A 20,480-nucleotide genomic window follows, 5' to 3' on the forward strand; every position below is an offset into this window, starting at 1 on the left:
GTGAGAAAACAATGCTGGACTAGGTGGGCTTCTCTTGTGTTCTCATGTGCTGGGATTTCTTTTATCTGCGCCTGCTTGCACTGGGAGTGGGTGAGGAGAGCTGTGGCTCATCCGAGTCGAGTCATCCGCCCTCACCTCCTTCTCTCCCACAGCACCATAACTCAGTTCTGCCCCATGAGGTCACACCAGGCCACACACAAGCATCATGGGCTGTGTCATAATAAGGGCTAGAGAAGAGCTTTCCAAACTGTGCGTCGCCAGAAAGGGGTTATCTTAACCTCCTGTTCGCTTGTGAAACTGAATTACTGTGTCACGAAATGATGCATGTCTAAAAAGCACAACATGGAAAGTGGGTGGGCTGGAGGCTTGCGTTAAAAATGAAATGGAATGAAAGAATGAAGACTACGGTTCTGAAGAGGTGAGGTTCCTGCAGCCCAGCTGGCCTATGAGTCGTTCTGGAACATGCAGAGCTGCCCGGATAAAGGTGGTTGCTAAAGATTTTGTTTTTCATTTTATAATGTATATGAAAGAGAGGGTGAAAATTAAACAGGTGAAAATTAGAAACTGAAAAGCAAAGCTGTAAAATAGGCGCATAGAATATGTACGGGTTAAAACAGGGGTCAACAAACTCCTATGCCCCACAAATAACCCAGAGATGCATTTGAATAAAAGGACACGTTCTACTCATGTAAAAACACGCTGATTCCCAGACTGTCCGTGGGCTGGATTTAGAAGGTGATTGGGCTGGATCCGGGCCCCGGGCCTTAGTTTGCCTACCCATGGGTTAAAATAACAAAGTCCAAGTAAGGGAATATCAGCCTTATCTAATTATCAGGTATCAGTCCAGATTTGTAAGATTTGGGACTGTTTCCCATCGACTCGCAAAGACTATCTGAGCTGCCAATATCATACAGAAGAATGGTTCTTTTGACAATATGTCTACATTGGTGTCATCGAAAACATTCGGTAACATTCACCTTGGGCAAAGTTTTCTTATTAGTTCCGTCAAAATGAAATCCCAAAACGTCTTGCACCGGTTTATGTTCCCCAATTCAATTCACCAATTTACAATTAGGTGATGCAGAAGGAAACATATTTGGGCCATTTGCAAAGGAGTGCAATACCAGGATAAAGGTTGCGACCTTCTGGGTTCTGTTTCGTAACCGGCCCTAAGAGGCGCCTGGCTTTAAAAACAGAACTCTCCAGCTGTCTGCTATGAAAGGCACCATCTGGCGGCCAGAGTGTGGGGCAGGTGAATCCCGAGTGGGAGTCCCTGCAAAGGCCGCCTCCGACACAGGCGAGGATTAGGGGTTTTTAAACCCCATATTTAGCGCTGGATGAAGAGATTACGAGCCGCTGGGCTAATGCTGAAGCCGAGAGCCAATTGGGAACGGCTTTCCCGGAGGGTGGGGACAGATGGGTGCAGGGCAGGGGGGGGGAAAGCTGCGGGAGTGACCCAGAGACAATGCTGGAAGCAGCCGGGAGCAGAGCAGGAACATTAGGGGTGAACAGCTGATGCTATTTTCGGAAGAGGGGGCGATGTGTGGACCGTCTAAAGAGGAAGGACTTTAGCGAAGACCACCTGGGCTGCCACGGTGGTCCCATGGGCAAACCACCATCAGCAACGGAGGCTGCAACGCTGTAACGACTCTCCTCGGCTAACGTGCAGCACCCATCGCACAACGGGCGTCAAAAGCTCAGGGACTGCCAGGCGCCAAATTGTGCAGCCTTCTGGAAGAGGGTAGGCGATGCGAGCCACCGGCGACTGAGAGCAGGTGGTCGCCAGTGACAAGAGAGATCCCTAGTGCATCTTTCAAGATGTCGGTCTGAGTCGTCACTCAAAGAGAGCACTCAAAACCTGGTTGGGACTTGTGGTTGCCTCTGCAAAGAGCAGATGTTGGACTAGATGGGCCCTTGGCCTGACGCAAAAGGCTCTCCCATTCTTCTGCTCTTCAAGGACAGCAGCAACGCAGGATCCCCAGGGGAGGCCACAGCCCCTTGACATTTCGGGGAACACGTTGCACTTTATGGCCAAGCTCCTGAGCATGGCCACCTTTGTGAGGCTCCTGGTGGCCGAAGCCGAGAGAAGGGTCTCGTTGTTCTTCAAAGCGGAGGAGGCCCAGGAAGTGCCCAGTTTTTTCTTGGACAAGCCCCAGACGGAGAAACTCCTGGAGGAAGGAGAGGTGGGTGGCTTGAGGTACGGCCTGGGCTCCATGCAAGGCTGGCGGGCACACATGGAAGATGCCCACACCGCTCAGCCCCAGCTGCCCGGAGCCCTGGCTGGCTGGGCCTTCTTTGCCGTGTACGACGGGCACGCGGGCAGCACGGTGGCTCAGTTCTGCGCCAGGCACTTGCTCGGGCACGTGCTGGAGGCCGAGGCCCTGTCCGGCCAGGAGGAGGACCCCGCAGCCGTCAAGGAGGCCGTGCGGGAGGCCTTCCTGGCCATCGACAGGCGCATGCAGGACCTGTCGCGGGCCGAGGCCTGGGAGCACGCGGGCACTACCGCCGTGGCCGTGCTGGTGTCACCCCGGCACCTCTACTTCATCAACCTGGGCGACTCGAGGGCTCTCCTCTGCCGCTCGGCCGCCGTCACCTTCTACACCGACGACCACAAGCCCACCAAGCCGAGGGAGCGGCGGCGCATCGAGAACGCCGGCGGCACGGTGGTGCTGCAGAGGGTCAACGGGTCGCTGGCCGTCTCCCGGGCCCTGGGCGACTTCGGCTACAAGGCCGTGTCTTGGCGTGGCCCCACCGAGCAGCCGGTGTCCCCCGAGCCCGAGGTGTACCAGCTGGAGCGCTGTCCTGACGAAGACGAGTTCCTGGTGCTGGCCTGCGACGGGGTTTGGGACACCTTTGACAACGCGGGGCTGTGCGCCTTCGTGCGCTCGCGACTCTGCCTCACCGGCAGCCCGCGGGACGTCTGCGAGTGCGTGCTGGACTCCTGCCTCTACAAGGTGAGGGGGGAGGATAGAGGCAGGGGGTTCTCACTTTGAGTTGGAAGGTGCACCCAGGGGTCATCTAGTCCAACCCGCTGCAATGCAGGGATCTCAGTTGAAGCATCCATGACAGATGCCCATCCAACCTCGGCTTCAGAACCTTCCCAGGGGCTTTCAGTATCGTGGAAATTGCGGCCAACTAGATTTCTAGAAGGAACGCGGGTGGCGCTGTGGGTTAAACCACAGAGCCTAGGGTTTGCCGATCAGAAGGTCGGCGGTTCGAATCCCCATGACGGGGTGAACTCCCGTTGCTCGGTCCTTGCTCCTGCCAACCTAGCAGTTCGAAAGCACGCCAAAGTGCAAGCAGAGAAATAGGTACCATTCCAGTGGGAAGGTAAACGGCATTTCCCTGCGCTGCTCTGGTTCGCCAGAAGCGGCTTAGTCATGCTGGCCACATGACCCGGAAACTGTACGCCGGCTCACTCGGCCAATAAAGCGAGATGAGCAGCACATTTCTAGATTTCTCAGATTATTGAGAATGAAGCCTATAGGAAGGAAGTTGAACAGTTGGGGGAGTGGTGCAGGAAAAACAACATACTCCTTAACTTAAAGAAAACAAAAGAGATTATTATGGACTTTTGGGAATGTAAATTGAATATTCAGCCACTCATTATTGAGGGCAAGTGTGTGGAACAGGTCTCAGTGTTTCAATTTCTGGGAATGGAGTTGAGAGATGACCTAACCTGGGGAGAAAACAGTAAAGACCTGATGAAGAGAGCACAGCAGAGGTTATATTTTCTGAGAATCCTCCAGAAAAATAATCTCTCAAAGGACCTGTTGATGGCATTTTACCATTGTACTGTGGCGAGTATATTAACTTATGGTCTGTGTGTGTGGTTTGGGAGCTGCATGGTCAGGGAAAAAACAATGTTGTCCAGGGTTGTAAAGACTGCAGAGAGAATAATTGGGTGCACTCTTCCCAACTTAGATCAAATCTACGCTTCCAGGTGTCATAAGAAAGCTGCAGAGATAGCGCAGGATAGTGCGCACCCGGGAAATGATCTCTTTCGGCTTCTGCCTTCTGGAAGAAGGTCCAGGGTTATAAAGACTAGGACTAGCCACATGAGAAACAGTTTCTACCCAAATGCGATTTTGGTTTTAAACGCAGTGTAAAGTAGTCTCTATGGGAGTACCGTATATTGTGTTTAATTATGGGGTATCAGAGTTTTTAGGGGGCTAACCAGGCTGGGATAGCAGGCTTGTTATTTTGAATGTCCCATGTAGATTTTTTCAACTTCATTGTTCTGTATGGAACAATGGCAATAAAGATTATCGTATCGTATTGATTCCTGCATTGAAGGACCTCAGGGTCCTTTCCAGCAATACAGTTCTTTGATTCTAATGACAGCGTTGGAAGGGGCACCCAGTGCCCATCTAGTCCAACCCGTATTATTATTGATGCCTTTGCAAAACACAAAATAAATAAAACGCATCACATGGTTAAAATAATTATTAAAACCAGACAAGCGTTTGCTCCCCTGAAAAATTGTAACTTACCTTCCCTTACAAATTTTTCTGTGGTGGTGATAACGCCAGGGCTGCAGGTTCGAACCCTGTACGGGACAACATTTCAGGGGGTTGGACTAGATCAGGGACCCCTTCCAACTCCACAATTCTATGATTTTATGAGTCCTTAAAATTGCCACCCTAAAGGCAAAAGAGGCCCCTTTCTCAGAGGTCTAGGGAGACCTGTCCTTTAATGAAAAGTCGGATATCCAATCAACCTCCCAGCTGGGAGATGTAAATCATTGAACAAGGCTGCACCTAAGTTTTTGTAGTTTGAGCAAACCAGTAAGTAAGGTAAATCATAAGGCATGCTACCTCCGAATGGGAGGACTCTGGAATCCGGAAATAGCATCCTTCAGCTAGGGCAAGTTGCATGGAATGGAACCGATGAACTTGCAAAGGCTTTTCTTCATTCCCTGACAATATTGCAGGGATCACAGCTAAAGCATCCCTGACAGATGGCCTTCCAACCTCTGCTTAAAAAGCTCCAATGATGGGAGAGCCCTCTGGCTGAACTTTCGAAGAGTTCGTTCCACTGTCAAATAGCTCTTGCAGCCAGACAGTTCTTCCCGAAATAGTGACAGGAGGTGCGTCTTTTTAGAGCCACCTTATTTTGACGATGGCAAGATGTTCTAAATTTTGTTTAATATTGTGATTTGATCCCATAACCCACCCTAGGACCTTAGGGGGAAGGGCAAGTAACCACAGAAATGTTGTTGTTGTTTAGTCGTTTAGTCGTGTCCGCCTCTTCGTGACCCCCTGGACCAGAGCACGCCAGGCACTCCTGTCTTCCACTGCCTCCCGCAGTTTGGTCAAACTCATGCTGGTAGCTTCGAGAACACTGTCCCACCATCTCGTCCTCTGTCGTCCCCTTCTCCTTGTGCCCTCCATCTTTCCCAACATCAGGGTCTTTTCCAGGGAGTTTTCTCTTCTCATGAGGGGGCCAAAGTCTTGGAGCCTCAGCTTCAGGATCTGTCCTTCCAGTGAGCACTCAGGGCTGATTCCCTTCAGAATGGAGAGGTTGGATCTTCTTGCAGTCCATGGGACTCTCCAGAGTCTCCTCCAGCACCAGAATTCAAAAGCATCCATTCTTTGGCGATCAGCCTTCTTTATGGTCCAGCTCTCACTTCCATACATCACTACTGGGAAAACCAGAGCTTGAGCTATACGGACCTTTGTTGGCAAGGTGATGTCTCTGCTTTTTAAGATGCTGTCTAGGTTTGTCATTGCTTTTCTCCCAAGGAGCAGGCGTCTTTTCATTTTGTGACTGCTGTCACCATCTGCAGTGATCATGGAGCCCAAGAAAGTAAAATCTCTCACTGCCTCCATTTCATAGAATTACAGAGTGGGAAGGGAACCCCAGGGATCATCCAGTCCAGCCCGCTGCAATGCAGGAATCGCAACTCCTTGAAAGGAAAGGAAAAACTACTCCCCTTCCCCAGAATGAAAATTAAAGCATTAAGCAGGCTTAATAATTACATTAATTATAATAATTATATTATATTTTCTATTATTTTTTTATTTTTTATTTCTTATTTTTATAATATATAATATATTATATTATATTTATTATAATTTTATATTTTATAATTTTAGATTTATATTATTTTTTATATTATATTATATTACATTATATTATTAATTATAATAATAATTATTATATTATATTATATTATATTATATTATATTATATTATATTATATTATATTGAAATAATAATAATAAATTAATTTAATATTTATACCCCACCCATCTGGCTGAATTTCCCCGGCAAGCTGGGGGTTACACCAACCAGCCCAAGTTTAGAGGAACCTGAGATCTTCCTGGCTTAACTGGATCTGTGGGACTCTCTGCATTCAGTTTTATGATTGCTGCTGCCCTTTTCCTTCTCCTGCTGAGCATTTATCTCCATTCCTGGGCCCAGCCACGTAATTAACACACATCAGCCTGCTCCCCCAAGGGCTTAAGGAAGCAGCTGCCAACTGAGGGCACTGGAGGTCCAGGATTAGCGAAGCAGGACAGTGGAGCATCAAGAAGTCCTTTAGGAGGGGCAGGAAAGGTGAATTCCAGAAGAGTTTGTTAAAGAGCTGCGCTCCGTTGGAGCATCTTGAAGGAGGTTCAAGCAGCAGGTGAGGGGAACAGGTGTCCCTCCGAATTTCACTGGGCTCCAGGGAACTGTCCTGCCCCTGCTCTAAAGAAAACAGAAAGGATAAGCTATAGAATCTCATAATTGTAAAGTTAGGAGGGCCCTCCAAAGGTCATCCAGTCCAACCCCTGCAATGCAGGAGTCACAGTTCCACAGGCACGGCGTTCCACAGGGCAGGTGCCACCACCGAGAAGGCCCTCTGCCTGGTTCCCTGTAACTTGGCTTCTTGCAGCAAGGGAACCGCCAGAAGGCCCTCGGAGCTGGACCTCAGCGTCCGGGCAGAACAATGGGGGTGGAGACGCTCCCTCAGGTATACTGGATCAAAGCCGTTTAGGGCTTTCAAGGTCAGCACCAACACTGATGCTATTGAAAATGCTATTTAAAAAGCTGCACATTCTCACTTTCTTTGCACCATACATAACTGCGCACACCTCTAACATGCTGTCTGCACCCCCAAAATACGTGCCCTTTTTCTCTGCCAAAAAACCCCCAGATATTGCAACTTTTCCTCCTATAAGGATTGCCTGTAAACGGACTGGGCTGGCTCTGTCTCGTGCATATGGGAGTAAGGAAACGGATCTGGCCCCTGACATGTTTGTCTAGGGAGAATAAGGTTGAAGGAGATGGCCTTGTTGTTGTTTAGTTGTTTAGTTTTGTCCGACTCTTCGTGACCCCCTGGACCAGAGCATGCCAGGCACTCCTGTCTTCCACTGCCTCCCGCAGTTTGGTCAAACTCAGGCTGGCAGCTTCGAGAACACTGTCCCAACATCTCGTCCTCTGTCCTCCCCTTCTCCTTGGGCCCTCCATCTTTCCCAACATCAGGGTCTTTTCCAGGGAGTCTTCTCTTCTCATGAGGTGGCCAAAGTATTGGAGCCTCAGCTTCAGGATCTGTCCTTCCAGTGAGCACTCACGGCTGATTTCCTTAAGATGGCCCTTGCAAAAAAATTTTGCTTTGCTAAGCAGGCAGGAGGACACAATCCTCAGATGACTCTACGCTCTCCCTGCAGGGCAGCCGTGACAACATGACCTGCATCGTGGTTTGTTTCCCAGCTGCCCCGGGCGTCTCCGAGGAGGCCTTGCAGAAGGAGCAGGAGCTGGACGCTTCCCTGGAGAAGAGGGTGGCAGGTGCGTACACCGTTTGTGCTGCGACGGAGCGGGGCCTGGGAGGCCTCATTGGCCGCTGGCAAAAGGGAGGAGTGGGATTTTGGAAACGGGGAGGAAAAATAACAGAAGGGAAAGTAGTGCTGTGAGGGGTTTTGGGGGGTCAGTTTGGATGATGCCCTGGGTCCCTTCCTGTTCTTGGGTACCCAAGTGAAAAAAAATGAGGGGCAAAAAAAAATGAGAGGCACAAATACAAGATGGGTGACACCTGGCTTGAGAGCAGTACATGTGAAAAGGATCTAGGAGTCTTGGTTGACCACAAACTTGACATGAGCCAACAGTGTGACGCGGCAGCTAAAAAAGCCAATGCAATTCTGGGCTGCATCAATAGGAGTATAGCATCTAGATCAAGGGAAGTAATAGTGCCACTGTATTCTGCTCTGGTCAGACCTCACCTGGAGTACTGTGTCCAGTTCTGGGCACCACAGTTCAAGAAGGACACGGACAAACTGGAACGTGTCCAGAGGAGGGCAACCAAAATGGTCAAAGGCTTGGAAACGATGCCTTATGAGGAACGGCTAAGGGAGCTGGGCATGTTTAGCCTGGAGAAGAGGAGGTTCAGGGGTGATATGATAGCCATGTTCAAATATATCAAAGGATGTCACATAGAGGAGGGAGAAAGGTTGTTTTCTGCTGCTCCAGAGAAGCGGACACGGAGCAATGGATCCAAACTACAAGAAAGAAGATTCCACCTAAACATTAGGAAGAACTTCCTGACAGTAAGAACTGTTCGACAGTGGAATTTGCTGCCAAGGAGTGTGGTGGAGTCTCCTTCTTTGGAGGTCTTTAAGCAGAGGCTTGACAACCATATGTCAGGAGTGCTCTGATGGTGTTTCCTGCTTGGCAGGGGGTTGGACTCGATGGCCCTTGTGGTCTCTTCCAACTCTATGATTCTATGATTCTAGAATCTAACAGAGGATTCTGTGGATGAGCTACTCAGACAGGTTTCTTTGCACAACAATGAGCTAAAGCATGGGTAGGCAAACTAAGGCCCGGGGGCCGGATCCGGCCCAATCGCCTTCTAAACTGGCACATGGACAGTCTGGGAATCAGCGTGTTTTTACGTGAGTAGAATGTGTGCTTTTATTTAAAAGGCATCTCTGGGTTATTTGTGGGGCCTGCCTGGTGTTTTGACATGAGTAGAATGTGTGCTTTTATTTATAATGCATCTCTGAATTATTTGTGGGGCATAGGAATTTGTTTATTTCCCCCCCCCCAAAAAAAAATAGTCTGCCCCCCCACGGTCTGAGGGACAGGGGACTGGCCCACGGCTGAAAAAGGTTGCTGACCCCTAGCATAGTCCATCACAGGAGTCAGCAAACTTTTTCACCAATCGCCTTCTAAATTTGGTCCACAGACAGTCCAGGAATCAGTGTGTTTTTACATGAGTAGAATGTGTGCTTTTATTTAAAATGCATCTATTGGGCTGCGAATGCCATGAGCCCTCCAGACTAGACTCAAGTTGTGCATATGGATAAATGAAACCATATATACTAAAGACACCACAGTTTCCGCTGTCCTTTCTGCCAAGGTGAAATATACTCGGAGTCGAGAGTGGATTTCATGCTCATTATTCAGCTCATAGTGGTGAGGAGGAATGGAAGTTCCCCCAGAATGTCTGCTTTATATACATTATTTACACAATGGGCCCCACGTGATTGGCTAATTCCGGGATTCTCCTGTAGGTCAATCAGGTTGCGGATTCACTTCCACGTGGAGCTGGATTGGGTGGCTCCTGTGGACCATTCAGACTGCTTCATTCTAGATCCTATTGTTCTAGGACCAATCAGACTGCTGCATTCTGGATCCTATTGTTCTAGGACCAATCAGACTGCTGCCTTTTGGATCCCAGTCAACTCAGTACATAACACAAGGACACCGTTTTGTTTGGCTTCGTGGTCTACATGCAGTGCTATAGATCTGAGAAGCCGAGCTCGGGGCTTAGGCATGAAAAAGTCTTGCAAAGTTACACAGGTCTTGCAAAGGTGCAGCTCAGGTTCTGCAAGGATCGCGCCAAACAGCAGGTGTAGGAGCTGAGCTCTTTTGCATAGCGCTCTGTTTTGATCATTCGAACTCTCGTCCTTCGGTGCCTGTTCTGCAGATAATAATAATAATAATAATAATAATAATAATAAAAAATTATTATTTATACTCCACCCTTTCCAGTTCAGGGCAGCTAACAACAAATTTAAAACACTTAATTGATGCAACAAAAAACAGCATAAAATATCATATAAAACGTTAATAACAATAAATCAATTTAGTGGGGAAACCCATCCAGTAAACATTAGATGATCACCAGGGCTAGCTGGCTAAGTTAGTCCTATTTGGGCCAGCAAGGAGACCAGGGGAGAATTAGCTGTGGGATCCCAGAGCGGGTAATCTTCATAAAAAGGGGAGGGGGAGGGAAGGAAGGGGAATGAAAGATCAGGCTAAGTTCAAATTGAAAGCCAGGTGGAATAGCTCTGTCTTACAGGCCCTGCGGAAGGAAGTTAAATCCTGCAGGGCCCTGGTCTCATGGGACAGAGCATTCCACCAGGTTGGAGCCATCACTGAGAAGGCCCTGGCCCTGGTGGAGGATAGTCTGACTTCCTTAGGGCCCGGGACCTCTAAACTATGATTATTCATGGACCTGTTTGTGTCTGGGTGGGGATCTAGAAGCCACTCGTGGGGCAATTATCCGCCAGCGCCATCGAGGTAACCAGCCCCTCCACTTCTCTCACCCCACCCCAAATCTCACCCCAGAGCTTTACAATGAACTACTGGAACAGGAAGGAGGTCCCAACCTTGTCTCCGTCTTCCAACGTCTGGCTACAGAGGCGAACCCTAACCTTCCCCCTGGGGGAGGCCTGGCTAGCAAGTAAGTATGATGATCTGCTTCCCCATTCCCTGGGAATCACGCACCCCCACCCCGCTCTCATATCTGCAGGGGGGTCTGTTTCTTCTAAAAGGATCGCCAGCTTTCGAAACCTAAAGGATTCCGGGGCCTGGGCGGGGCTTCTGGGCCAGTGGGTGGAGCCTAGTACAGACCTGTGGGTGGAGTTTAGGGCGGGGTCCAGATGATGATGATGATGATTTATTGAATTTATATACAGTGGTACCTTGGGTTACATACGCTTCAGGTTACATAGGCTTCAGGTTACAGACTCTGCTAACCCAGAAATTGTACCCCGGGTTAAGAACTTTGCTTCAGGATGAGAACAGAAATTGTGCACCGGCAGCGCAGCAGCAGTGGGAGGCCCCATTAGCTAAAGTGGTGCTTCAGGTTAAGAACAGTTTCAGGTTAAGAACAGACCTCTGAAAGGAATTAAGTACTTAAGCCAAGGTACCACTGTACCGCCCTATATCCGGAGGTCTCAGGGCAGTTCACAGAAAAGATCAACATAAAAACCAATATATATATAAAACCAAAATAAAAGCAAGAACCCAATAACCAGCTCCAGCGGGTACGCAGGATGAGACCCTCCCTGCCTGCAGACTGTCTGGCCAGAGTGGTGCATGCTCTGGTTATCTCCCGTTTGGACTACTGCAATGCTCTCTACGTGGGGCTACCTTTGAAGGTGACTCGGAAACTACAACTAATCCAGAATGCGGCAGCCAGACTAGGAACTGGGAGCAGCCGCCGGGACCATGTAACACCAGTTCTGAAAGGCCTACATTGGCTCCCAGTACGTTTCCGAGCACAATTCAAAGTGTTGGTGCTGACCTTTAAAGCCCTAAACGGCCTTGGTCCAGTATACCTGAAGGAGCGTCTCCACCCCCATCGTTCTGCCCGGACGCTGTGGTCCAGCGCCGAGGGCCTTCTGGTGGTTCCCTCATTGCGAGAAGCGAAGCTACAGGGAACCAGGCAGAGGGCCTTCTCGGTAGTGGCCCCCGCCCTGTGGAACACCCTCCCATCAGATGTCAAAGAGATAAACAAGTATCTGACATTTAGAAGACATCTGAAGGCTGTTCAGGAAGGTTTTTAATGACTGATGTTTTATTGTATTTTTAATCTTTGTTGGAAGCTGCCCAGAGTGGCTGGGGAAACCCAGCCAGATGGGTAGGGTACAAATAAATTATTATTATTATTATTATTATTATTATTACACCCCCCAAAAAAGAACCACATTTTAAAAGGGCATGGACTACATCTAATTCGTCAAGAAAGGCCATTTTCAGGCTTAGCCTAAATTGAGAAATGTAGGTGCCCCCTAATCCCAGACCTGTGGCCGTGTTTGCTCGGTGGTTGTATGAAAAGCACTCTGTTTATGCTCAGAAGCTTTTCTTTCTGCGAAGAAAGGAGGGCCAAGCGGCTTGGGGTATCAGAAGCTAGTGACCGCCTTGTTCCTCTCGCAGGAGAGCTGTGATCATGGAGGCTTATCAGCGGGCGAAGCAGAGTCGCGAGGAGCAAGAAATGCCGGTAAGAACCCCCGGATCTTATTGAACTGTCTGTAGGAGTCGGAAGGGAGTCCAGAGGGTCGTTGAGGGCAACCCCTTATTCTCCTCATGGCACCGCCACACCAGACAACTAGGCTCTGAAGCCTGGGAAATTCGGGGCAGGTAAAAGATCATCGTGTAGCAGAGTTGAACTATGGAACTCCCTGCCACTTGAGGCAGTGATAGCCACTGACTTGGATGGCTTTAAAAGAGGATGGGGCAAATCCATGGAGGAGGAGAGGCTCTTGGTGGTTCATAGCCAGGATGGCTCTGCTCTCAGTTCCCAAAACCTGGAGAGAAAACAGCAAAGACCTGATGATAAGAGCACAGCAGAGGTTATATTTTCTGAGACTCCTCCGGAAAATAATCTCTCAAAGGACCTGTTGATGGCATTTTACCATTGTACTGTGGAGAGTGTCTTAACTTATGGTCTGTGTGTGTGGTTTGGGAGCTGCATGGTCAGGGAAAAACAACACTATCCAGGGTTGTAAAGACTGTGGAGAGAATAATTGGGTGCACTCTTCTCACCTTGGATCAAATCTACGCTTCCAGGTGCCATAAGAAAGCTGCAGAGATAGCGCAGGATAGTGCCCACCCCAGAAATGATCTCTTTCAGCTTCTGCCTTCTGGAAGAAGGTACAGGGTTATAAAGACTAGGACTAGCCACCTGAGAAACAGTTTCTATCCAAATGCGATTTTGGTTTTAAACACAGCGTAAGGAGTCTCTATGGGAGTATATTGTATTTTTAAAATGGGGTATCAGAGTTTTTAGGGGGCTAACCAGGTTGGGATAGCTGGGTTTGTTGTTGGTTTTTGAATGTCTTGTGTAGATTTTTCAGTTTCGCTGTTCTGTATGGGACAATGACAACAAAGATTATTGTATTGTCTCATAAAGGGACGCGGGTGGCGCTGTGGGTAAAACCTCAGCGCCTAGGACTTGCCGATCGCATGGTCGGCAGTTCGAATCCCCGCAGCGGGGTGCGCTCCCGTCGTTCGGTCCCAGCGCCTGCCAACCTAGCAGTTCGAAAGCACCCCTAAAGTGCAAGTAAATAAATAGGGACCGCTTACCAGCAGGAAGGTAAACGGCGTTCCGTGTGCTGCGCTGGCTCGCCAGATACAGCTTTTCACGCTGGCCACGTGACCCGGAAGTGTCTCTGGACAGCGCTGGCTCCTGGCCTGTAGAGTGAGATGAGCGCACAACCCTAGAGTCTGGCAAGACTGGCCCGAACGGGCAGGGGTACCTTTACCTTTATTGTCTCATATAGTGAGAGGCAGCAATGCTTCTGAATCCCATTTGCTGGAAGCCCTGGGGGGGGGGGGGAGTTTGCTCTTGGGGTCAGATCCTGCCTGTTGGTTTCCTGCAGATATCTGGTTGGCCATTTTAAGAACAGGCTGCTGGGACCATTGGCCTGATCCAGCAGCTGCTCTTCCGATATTCTTCTGCTCTGTGCCTTCCTGCCTCCTGGTTATCGATTCTACAAGCTGAAAGCAGTTTCAGAACAGCCTAACCACCTGCTAAGCTGCCCCAAATAAACTTCTGGGAACTTGTGAAAAGTGTGGCGGAGGCTGCTTTTCAGCTGGACTGGCTGGTTCATTTGATTCAACTTTATTTAAATAGTTAATTTGTATATTGCTCAACGCCACCGATTCCCGAGTTTCCAGAAAATGCGATCGATTGAAACGAACTTTGGCTGCTCGCATTCCCACACTGTTTCTGCTCATGGTGCTCCAACCAAGTTCTTATTTCTCCCTGCCCTTCTTCGTTTCAGGCCCCCAGTGCGAATTCTGCCTCGGATTGAACGCTCTGCTGTGCAGGTTGGACCACGGATGCCAAGACATCATTTTTGCAAAAGAGAGCCAGCTGGGGAAGCAAATCTGACCAGGATTTCTGGGCAAACTTAGGAAGCTGGATGGCAATGGAAGGTGTGGGGCGAGTTGGATTGGGGCCACCACAGTCCCCTTTCCCCACCGCCCCCAGGGTGGAAAACAACATCTGGACTGAGCAGAACAGCTGGCACTCAAGACAAAGGCAGTCCATGTTAGAACAGATCATGTGTTTTGTTTCTTGCCTGGACATAATTTTTGCTTCTTTTTTGAATTTGCATTTTATTTATTTGTTAACATTCTTATATTACATCGGCAAACGTTGTCATATTACGTTACAGGACTTACTATAATTTCCAACATGTATACAAAAATTATATACAAATTTTATATACCTAGAAAGAAAATGAAACAAGAAAAGGAAGAACAAAGAGAAAAAACAAAAACAAAATTCCCCCCCCAAATCATATGTATTCCAACACTCTAGACTTCCTGTCTATACCGTTGTATATTCCTTTTTTACATGAATGTACTCTTACTATTGTATATTTCTTTACATTTTATCTAATACATTCCTATATCAATATGTCTTATTTCTCAACTCAGTCTCACTCCCACGTCAATCAAATGCTAGCATAGATAGCAAACCTTTACTGTTTTATATCTGTCCCTCTTTTCCATAAATTTTTGTTTTGGATTGCCTCTCAGGGTATTTGTTAACTGCTTTTAAAGTTTTGCTTCTTTAACACTGCATTCCAACAGTAGAGACTTGCAAGAGTCATCCCCACCCCTGGAATATATCAGACGGGGAAATGCAGCCTGTATAATCCAGTGCCTCTCAAACTTGGATCTCCAGCGGTTGTTGACTACAAATCCCATCATCCCTGAGCACTGGTCATGCTAGCTATGGATGATGGGAGTTGTAGTCCAGCAACAGCTGAAGACCCAAGTTTGAGAAGCACTGTGTAGACCAGAGGTCTGCAACCTAAGGCCCATGGGCCACAAGCAGCCCACGGGGGTCGTTTAACCGTCCCACTTTTGTTGTTTAGTTGTTTAGTCGTGTCCGCCTCTTTGTGATCCCCTGGACCAGAGCACGCCAGGCACTCCTGTCTTCCACTGCCTCCCGCAGTTTGGTCAAACTCATGCTGGTAGCTTCGAGAACACTGTCCCACCATCTCGTCCTCTGTCGTCCCCTTCTCCTTCTGCCCTCCATTTTTCCCAACATCAGGGTCTTTTCCAGGGAGTCTTCTCTTCTCCTGAGGTGGCCAAAGTCTTGGAGCCTCAGCTTCAGGATCTGTCCTTCCAGTGAGCACTCAGGGCTGATTTCCTTCAGAATGGAGAGGTTTGATCTTCTTGCAGTCCATGGGACTCTCCAGAGTCTCCTCCAGCACCAGAATTCAAAAGCATCAATCTTCAGCGATCAGTCTTCTTGATGGTCCAGCTCTCGTTTCCATGCATCACTACTGGGAAAACCATAGCTTTTACTATACGGACCTTTGTTGGCAAGGTGATGTCTCTGCTTTTTAAGATGCTGTCTAGGTTTCTCATTGCTTTTCTTTCAAGAAGCAGGCGTCACCATCTGCAGTGATCGTGGAGCCCAAGAAGTAAAATCTCTCACTGCCTCCATTTCTTCCCCTTCTATTTGCCAGGAAGTCCCCAAACCGAGCCGCCCACTCGGCAAGTCCCGGTGCGCTGCGCTAAACCGGTGCAACGCAGCACAGGGACTTGCTTCTGCAGTGCTGAAAATTGCGCCTGATGCCAGAAAACGTGGGTGTGGGCTCAATCCGGCCCACGGAGGGATATCCGCTGGAGTGAACCGGTCCAGGCAAGGTAAACCTTGCTGACCCCTGGAGCAGATGATGTCAACACAAGTCTTTGGGTCGCTAATACGGTCCTTGGCTGGGCAAGTTTCTAATATTTTTGCTCCATTCTGCAAAATTTGCACCGGCCTTTGTTTCTTTGTTTATTATTTCACAAGATTCATACATTGCTTGGTTGCAGGGATGCGGAAGGGACACCTAAAAGCAGTTTACAAAGAGAATGAAACAACAGCATTGTCAGTAAGAGCAACTCTTTAAAACATTCAGAAGATAAAACCAGCAAGAAACTAAAAGCAGATCAAAACATGCATTGACGTTCTACACATCTGGAGAGGCTTGCCCTAAACAGGTGCCAAAAACACGACAGCGACAGTTCCTGCCTGATGCAAGAGGCAGGGAGTTCCAACTTTGCTGCCACAAAAAATGTCAATTTCTTACAAATCTGGAACAGGTGTTACACGTGGCACTTGGAATAGCGCCGGTTCCAGAGATCGTAGCGGTTGAGTGGCCGTATTTCAGGTAAGGCGAAATATCTTGAGAACATCCCCTTTGTGAAGAAGGCCTGTCATTCTTCCCCCTTTCACAGCCAGGGGGCACTACAACCAAGAGCAAAGCCCTTCCCTAAAGTTATAACAGGCATCCTGAAACTTGGCCCTCCAGCTGTTTTTGACCTACAATTCCCATCATCCCTGGCTACCGGTCCTGTTAGCTAGGGATGATGGGAGTTGTAGTCCCAAAACAGCTGGAGGGCCGAGTTTGGGGATGCCTGAGGTATAACATGCCATGGTTAGGCAAACTAAGGCCCAGGGGCCGGATCCGGCCCAATCACCTTCTAAATCTGGCCTGCGGGTGGGTGAGGGCACTCTGCACATGTTCAGAGACACTTCGCTTATCTGTGCACCCAGGGCACTGAAAACAGATTCAGAATTTAGTTCTTCTGGGATCCCTGTGGCTCTCTCATATGATCACCTGCACAGATATCCTTTCCTCTTGCGCAAGGAAGTGGTATTCACAAATATCCAAATATTTAATGTTCTGGAACCTCACAAGTTGTCTCTGAGGCTTCCTTTTTTATTATTATTGTACCATATAAGTTTTGTGCTTCCAGGCCTCCACATGACAATTTCTGTGGCGTAATTGGTGAGAGCCTGTCTCAGCTTCTCACATTTCACTACTGTGTGATTGCATGCGAGATTGCATCGCACTGGTCTGAAATCTTCACCCCCTTGTCCGCTTGGATTTCTTCATCCAATATGTTTGTTTCTTACTTCGAGCTCATGACTGTGTACGCAGCACAACGCAGTGTCTTCGGGGACAATTACACGTTGCTTTTGCTAACGAACCGCCGTTTGTTTGCAAATGTTAACACACGGGCAGAAAATGGGGAAGAAACCCAGGTGCCAAACGAGGAAAGAGAAAAGGCTATGCGCCGAAAAATACAAATGAGGTTATTGGGCTTGACCTTGTTCCTTAAGGAAATATATTTATTTTAGGACACAGAGCAAAAACACTCCAATGCACGTCTTTTGAGACTGACAGCTGACTTATAAACTCAGTTTTCTGCACAGACTGACCTTTGAATACATTGCTGTGGGCTGTTCAGAATGTGCGAGGAAAATTCAACCCCCAACATTCTTTTAACGGCGCACTTGCTTTTCCCCGTATCAGTCCTACGTCAACAATGATAAGTCCTGGTGGACTGACTCGCCAATGCATTATTAAGGCTGCTCCCGCTCTTTGCGATGGACAGAGACTCGCAGTGACGGTACTTCTGTGATGTCACAAAATTCACAATTCGCCACCAGCCCAGCTGCCTCTGAAGTTCCTTCCTGGTTATAATTGCGCAGCTCGAGAAATGAAGGACTCAGCAGCATGTCATTCCCCCCACAAATTATTTATCATAGTTTTCACAGGGATGCTTTTATTTAAAAAAAATTTAAAAATAACGTTTAAGTAACAGATGCGAGAAAAAGGTTCCGCAGCTCAGTAACATGACAATATGAGCAACAGGAAATTAGCAACAGTTGCCGGAGTCGTCATTTGCCAAACAGATGAATGCAATAATAATAATTACGGGTTTTATGCAGAGCGAAATTGAAAGAGACATAAGAAGCCTTAGAACAGAAAACCGTCAGCCGTCACTGGAGGCTGATTTTCATCAAATGAGAGCATGGCTCTTTCAAGGTCAGGTCTGTCCACCCTGTAGACCCTGGCTTAAAATTTACAGATTGTTCCCTATTGAAGGAGAATTACATGAAGATGATGTACAGATGGTACACGACACCAGTGCAGTTAGGGAAAATGTACAAAACTAGTTCAAATATATGTTGGAAGTGTAAGGAAAAGGAGGGGACATTTTATCATATGTGGTGGGATTGTAAGGTAATTGAAAAATTTTGGGAAATGATTTACAACAAATTGAAGAAAATGTTCCATTTAACATTTGTTAAAATACCCGAGGCATTTTTGTTGGGAATTGTAGGGAAAGACCTGCCAAAAAAACATCTTCATGTATGCGACAACAGCTGCGAGAGTTCTGGTAGCACAAGGATGGAAGACTGAAGAAACCCCAACAAGAATCATGGCAAGAAAAATTGATGAACTATGCAGAACTGGCAAAACTGGCATATAAACTATGGCACAAGGATAACTGTGACTTTAAGGATGAATGGGAACCCTTTACAAAGTATCTGAAGACGCAACAAAGTGAACTGGACTCCTTGGCTGGTTTTGAATAAACACTCACAAATCTTTTATTGATAATAATCAGCTAAATAGTTTGAGGATCTATACAACTTTGTAACATGCAGAAAACAGCAGTCTCAGAGAAACCAAAGACTGGAACTGAGGGAAGTTGGGGTGGGGGGGGAGGGAGGAAAAACGGGGGAGGAGTGACGAAGGATGATATGTTTTTGGATAATATGTCTTGTTATAATTTTGAATTAATTTTTTTAAAAAAATCATCCAGCAAAATAATAATAATAATAATAATAATAATAATAATAATAATAATAATAATAATAATGGGTTTTATACAAACATAAAAGAGACATAAGCAGCCTCAGAACAGAAAACCGTCAGCCGTCACTGGAGGCTGCTGTTCATCAAGTCAGTGCATCAAGGTCAGGTCTGTCCACCCTGTATGCCTGACTCGGACTGGCAGCAGCTCTCCAGGGTTTTGGGATGGAGATATTCTCGGGCCTATCTGGAGATGCTGCCAGCCAGAGTCAGGTCTACAGGGTGGACAAACCTGAATCGATATTGAATATTGATATTGAATCGAGCACCACCTGCATGCAAGGAAAATGTGCTTCTCCTAAACCACAGCCCTATTTCATATTTTAAAAATGCACCTCTATTGGTCTGTCACCCCCCCAACTGTATTACTTGGGTTCTGAAGGCGCCCAAAAGATGTTAAAGCAAAGATTATGGGATAATGCACACAGTAACTTGCGATCTCGATCACACGCAGTCTGTAGTCCGCTGGCAATAGGGATACAATATGGGCATGTCTTTAAGTTAACATCTTACATTAAAAACCTGACAGTACCAAACTATCGAAGGCTTTTCACCAAAGCCAGACTAAACGTCTTTCCTCCTGCAGTGTTGGATGGCAGGTTGAGAGGAGTTCCCTGCCAGGCCAGACTTTGCTCGTGTGCTCAAGACATCGATTCCATAAAACATATTTTGTTGCACTGTGCAAAATATGAGCAGGCCAGGGCTGAACTGATACTATCCTTGCTGGTACCCTTCCCGGGAAAATCAGAGGCTCACTATGTCAGGTTCCTATTTGAAGACCAGACAAACGCTAGAACATTAGCAGTGGCAAATTTTTATCGGTGGTTGCAAGAACCAATGATCCCTATATTCTGAACAAAATGCTTGTTTAACCTGGAGGCAGGCTGTATGAATTGTGTATTGCTTTGTAACGATTTGTTGGGTCTCTGGACCGTTATAAAGATTGTTGTTGTTTAAAAATATGGAACAAACTGTGGGGGATAGAATCGTAGAGTTGCGAGAGACACCCGAGGGTCATCCAGACCAACCCCAACAATGCAAGAGTCACAGCTAAAGAATCTCTGACAGACGACCGCCCAATCTCTGGTTAAAAACCTCCAGGGGAGGAGGGTCCACCCTTTCCTGAGGGCCGCTGCTAAACAGCTCTTACCATCAGAAACGTCTTGCTCACAAGCTTGCAAAAATCTATCATTTGCCCGATAATAAATGCTGGAAATGTAATGAGATTGAAGGTACATTCTCTCACCTTTGGTGGACATGCCCAAGGATTAAGGCTTTCTGGGAGATGATCTATAATGAAATGAAAAAAGTATTTAAATATACTTTCCTGAAAAAACCAAAAGCCTTTCTCCTGGGCATGGTCGGCCAATTGGTGCGAAGGGGGGATAGAACTTTTGTTATGTACACCACAACAGCAGCAAGAATACTCATCGCAAAGTATTGGAAGACACAAGATCTACCCACCCGGGAAGAATGGCAGACGAAGGTGATGGAATACATGGAATTGGCTGAGATGACTGGCAGAATCTGGGACCTAGGAGAACAGTTGGTGGAAGAAGATTGGAAAAAATTTAAGGTATATCTTCAAAA

At 47.5% G+C, this 20,480-nt stretch overlaps 1 protein-coding gene across 1 annotated transcript; it reads left to right on the plus strand.

Moving 5' to 3' along the window:
- The first annotated feature begins 693 nt into the window (after positions 1 to 693).
- On the plus strand, positions 694 to 14,551 carry PPM1N (protein phosphatase, Mg2+/Mn2+ dependent 1N (putative)). The gene is made up of 5 exons (XM_081922245.1): positions 694 to 2,954; positions 7,656 to 7,773; positions 10,555 to 10,669; positions 12,148 to 12,211; positions 13,998 to 14,551. The coding sequence occupies exons 1-5, from the start codon at positions 2,028 to 2,030 to the stop codon at positions 14,025 to 14,027; spliced, it is 1,254 nt and encodes a 417-aa protein (XP_081778371.1). The 5' UTR covers positions 694 to 2,027; the 3' UTR covers positions 14,028 to 14,551.
- The last annotated feature ends 5,929 nt before the right edge of the window (positions 14,552 to 20,480 follow it).

Source organism: Podarcis melisellensis, assembly GCF_964234715.1.
Source record: "Podarcis melisellensis genome assembly, chromosome: 8".
NCBI lineage: Eukaryota > Metazoa > Chordata > Lepidosauria > Squamata > Lacertidae > Podarcis > Podarcis melisellensis.

What these genes read in the sequence shown, in the direction of transcription:
- PPM1N (XM_081922245.1), top strand. Translation starts at nt 2,028, where the DNA reads ATGGCCAAGCTCCTGAGCATGGCCACCTTTGTGAGGCTCCTGGTGGCC. An exon ending in CCTGGAGAAGAGGGTGGCAG is followed by an intron (nt 7,774 to 10,554) that starts GTGCGTACACCG and finishes ATCTCACCCCAG; the next exon opens with AGCTTTACAATGAACTACTG. An exon ending in GCGAGGAGCAAGAAATGCCG is followed by an intron (nt 12,212 to 13,997) that starts GTAAGAACCCCC and finishes TCTTCGTTTCAG; the next exon opens with GCCCCCAGTGCGAATTCTGC.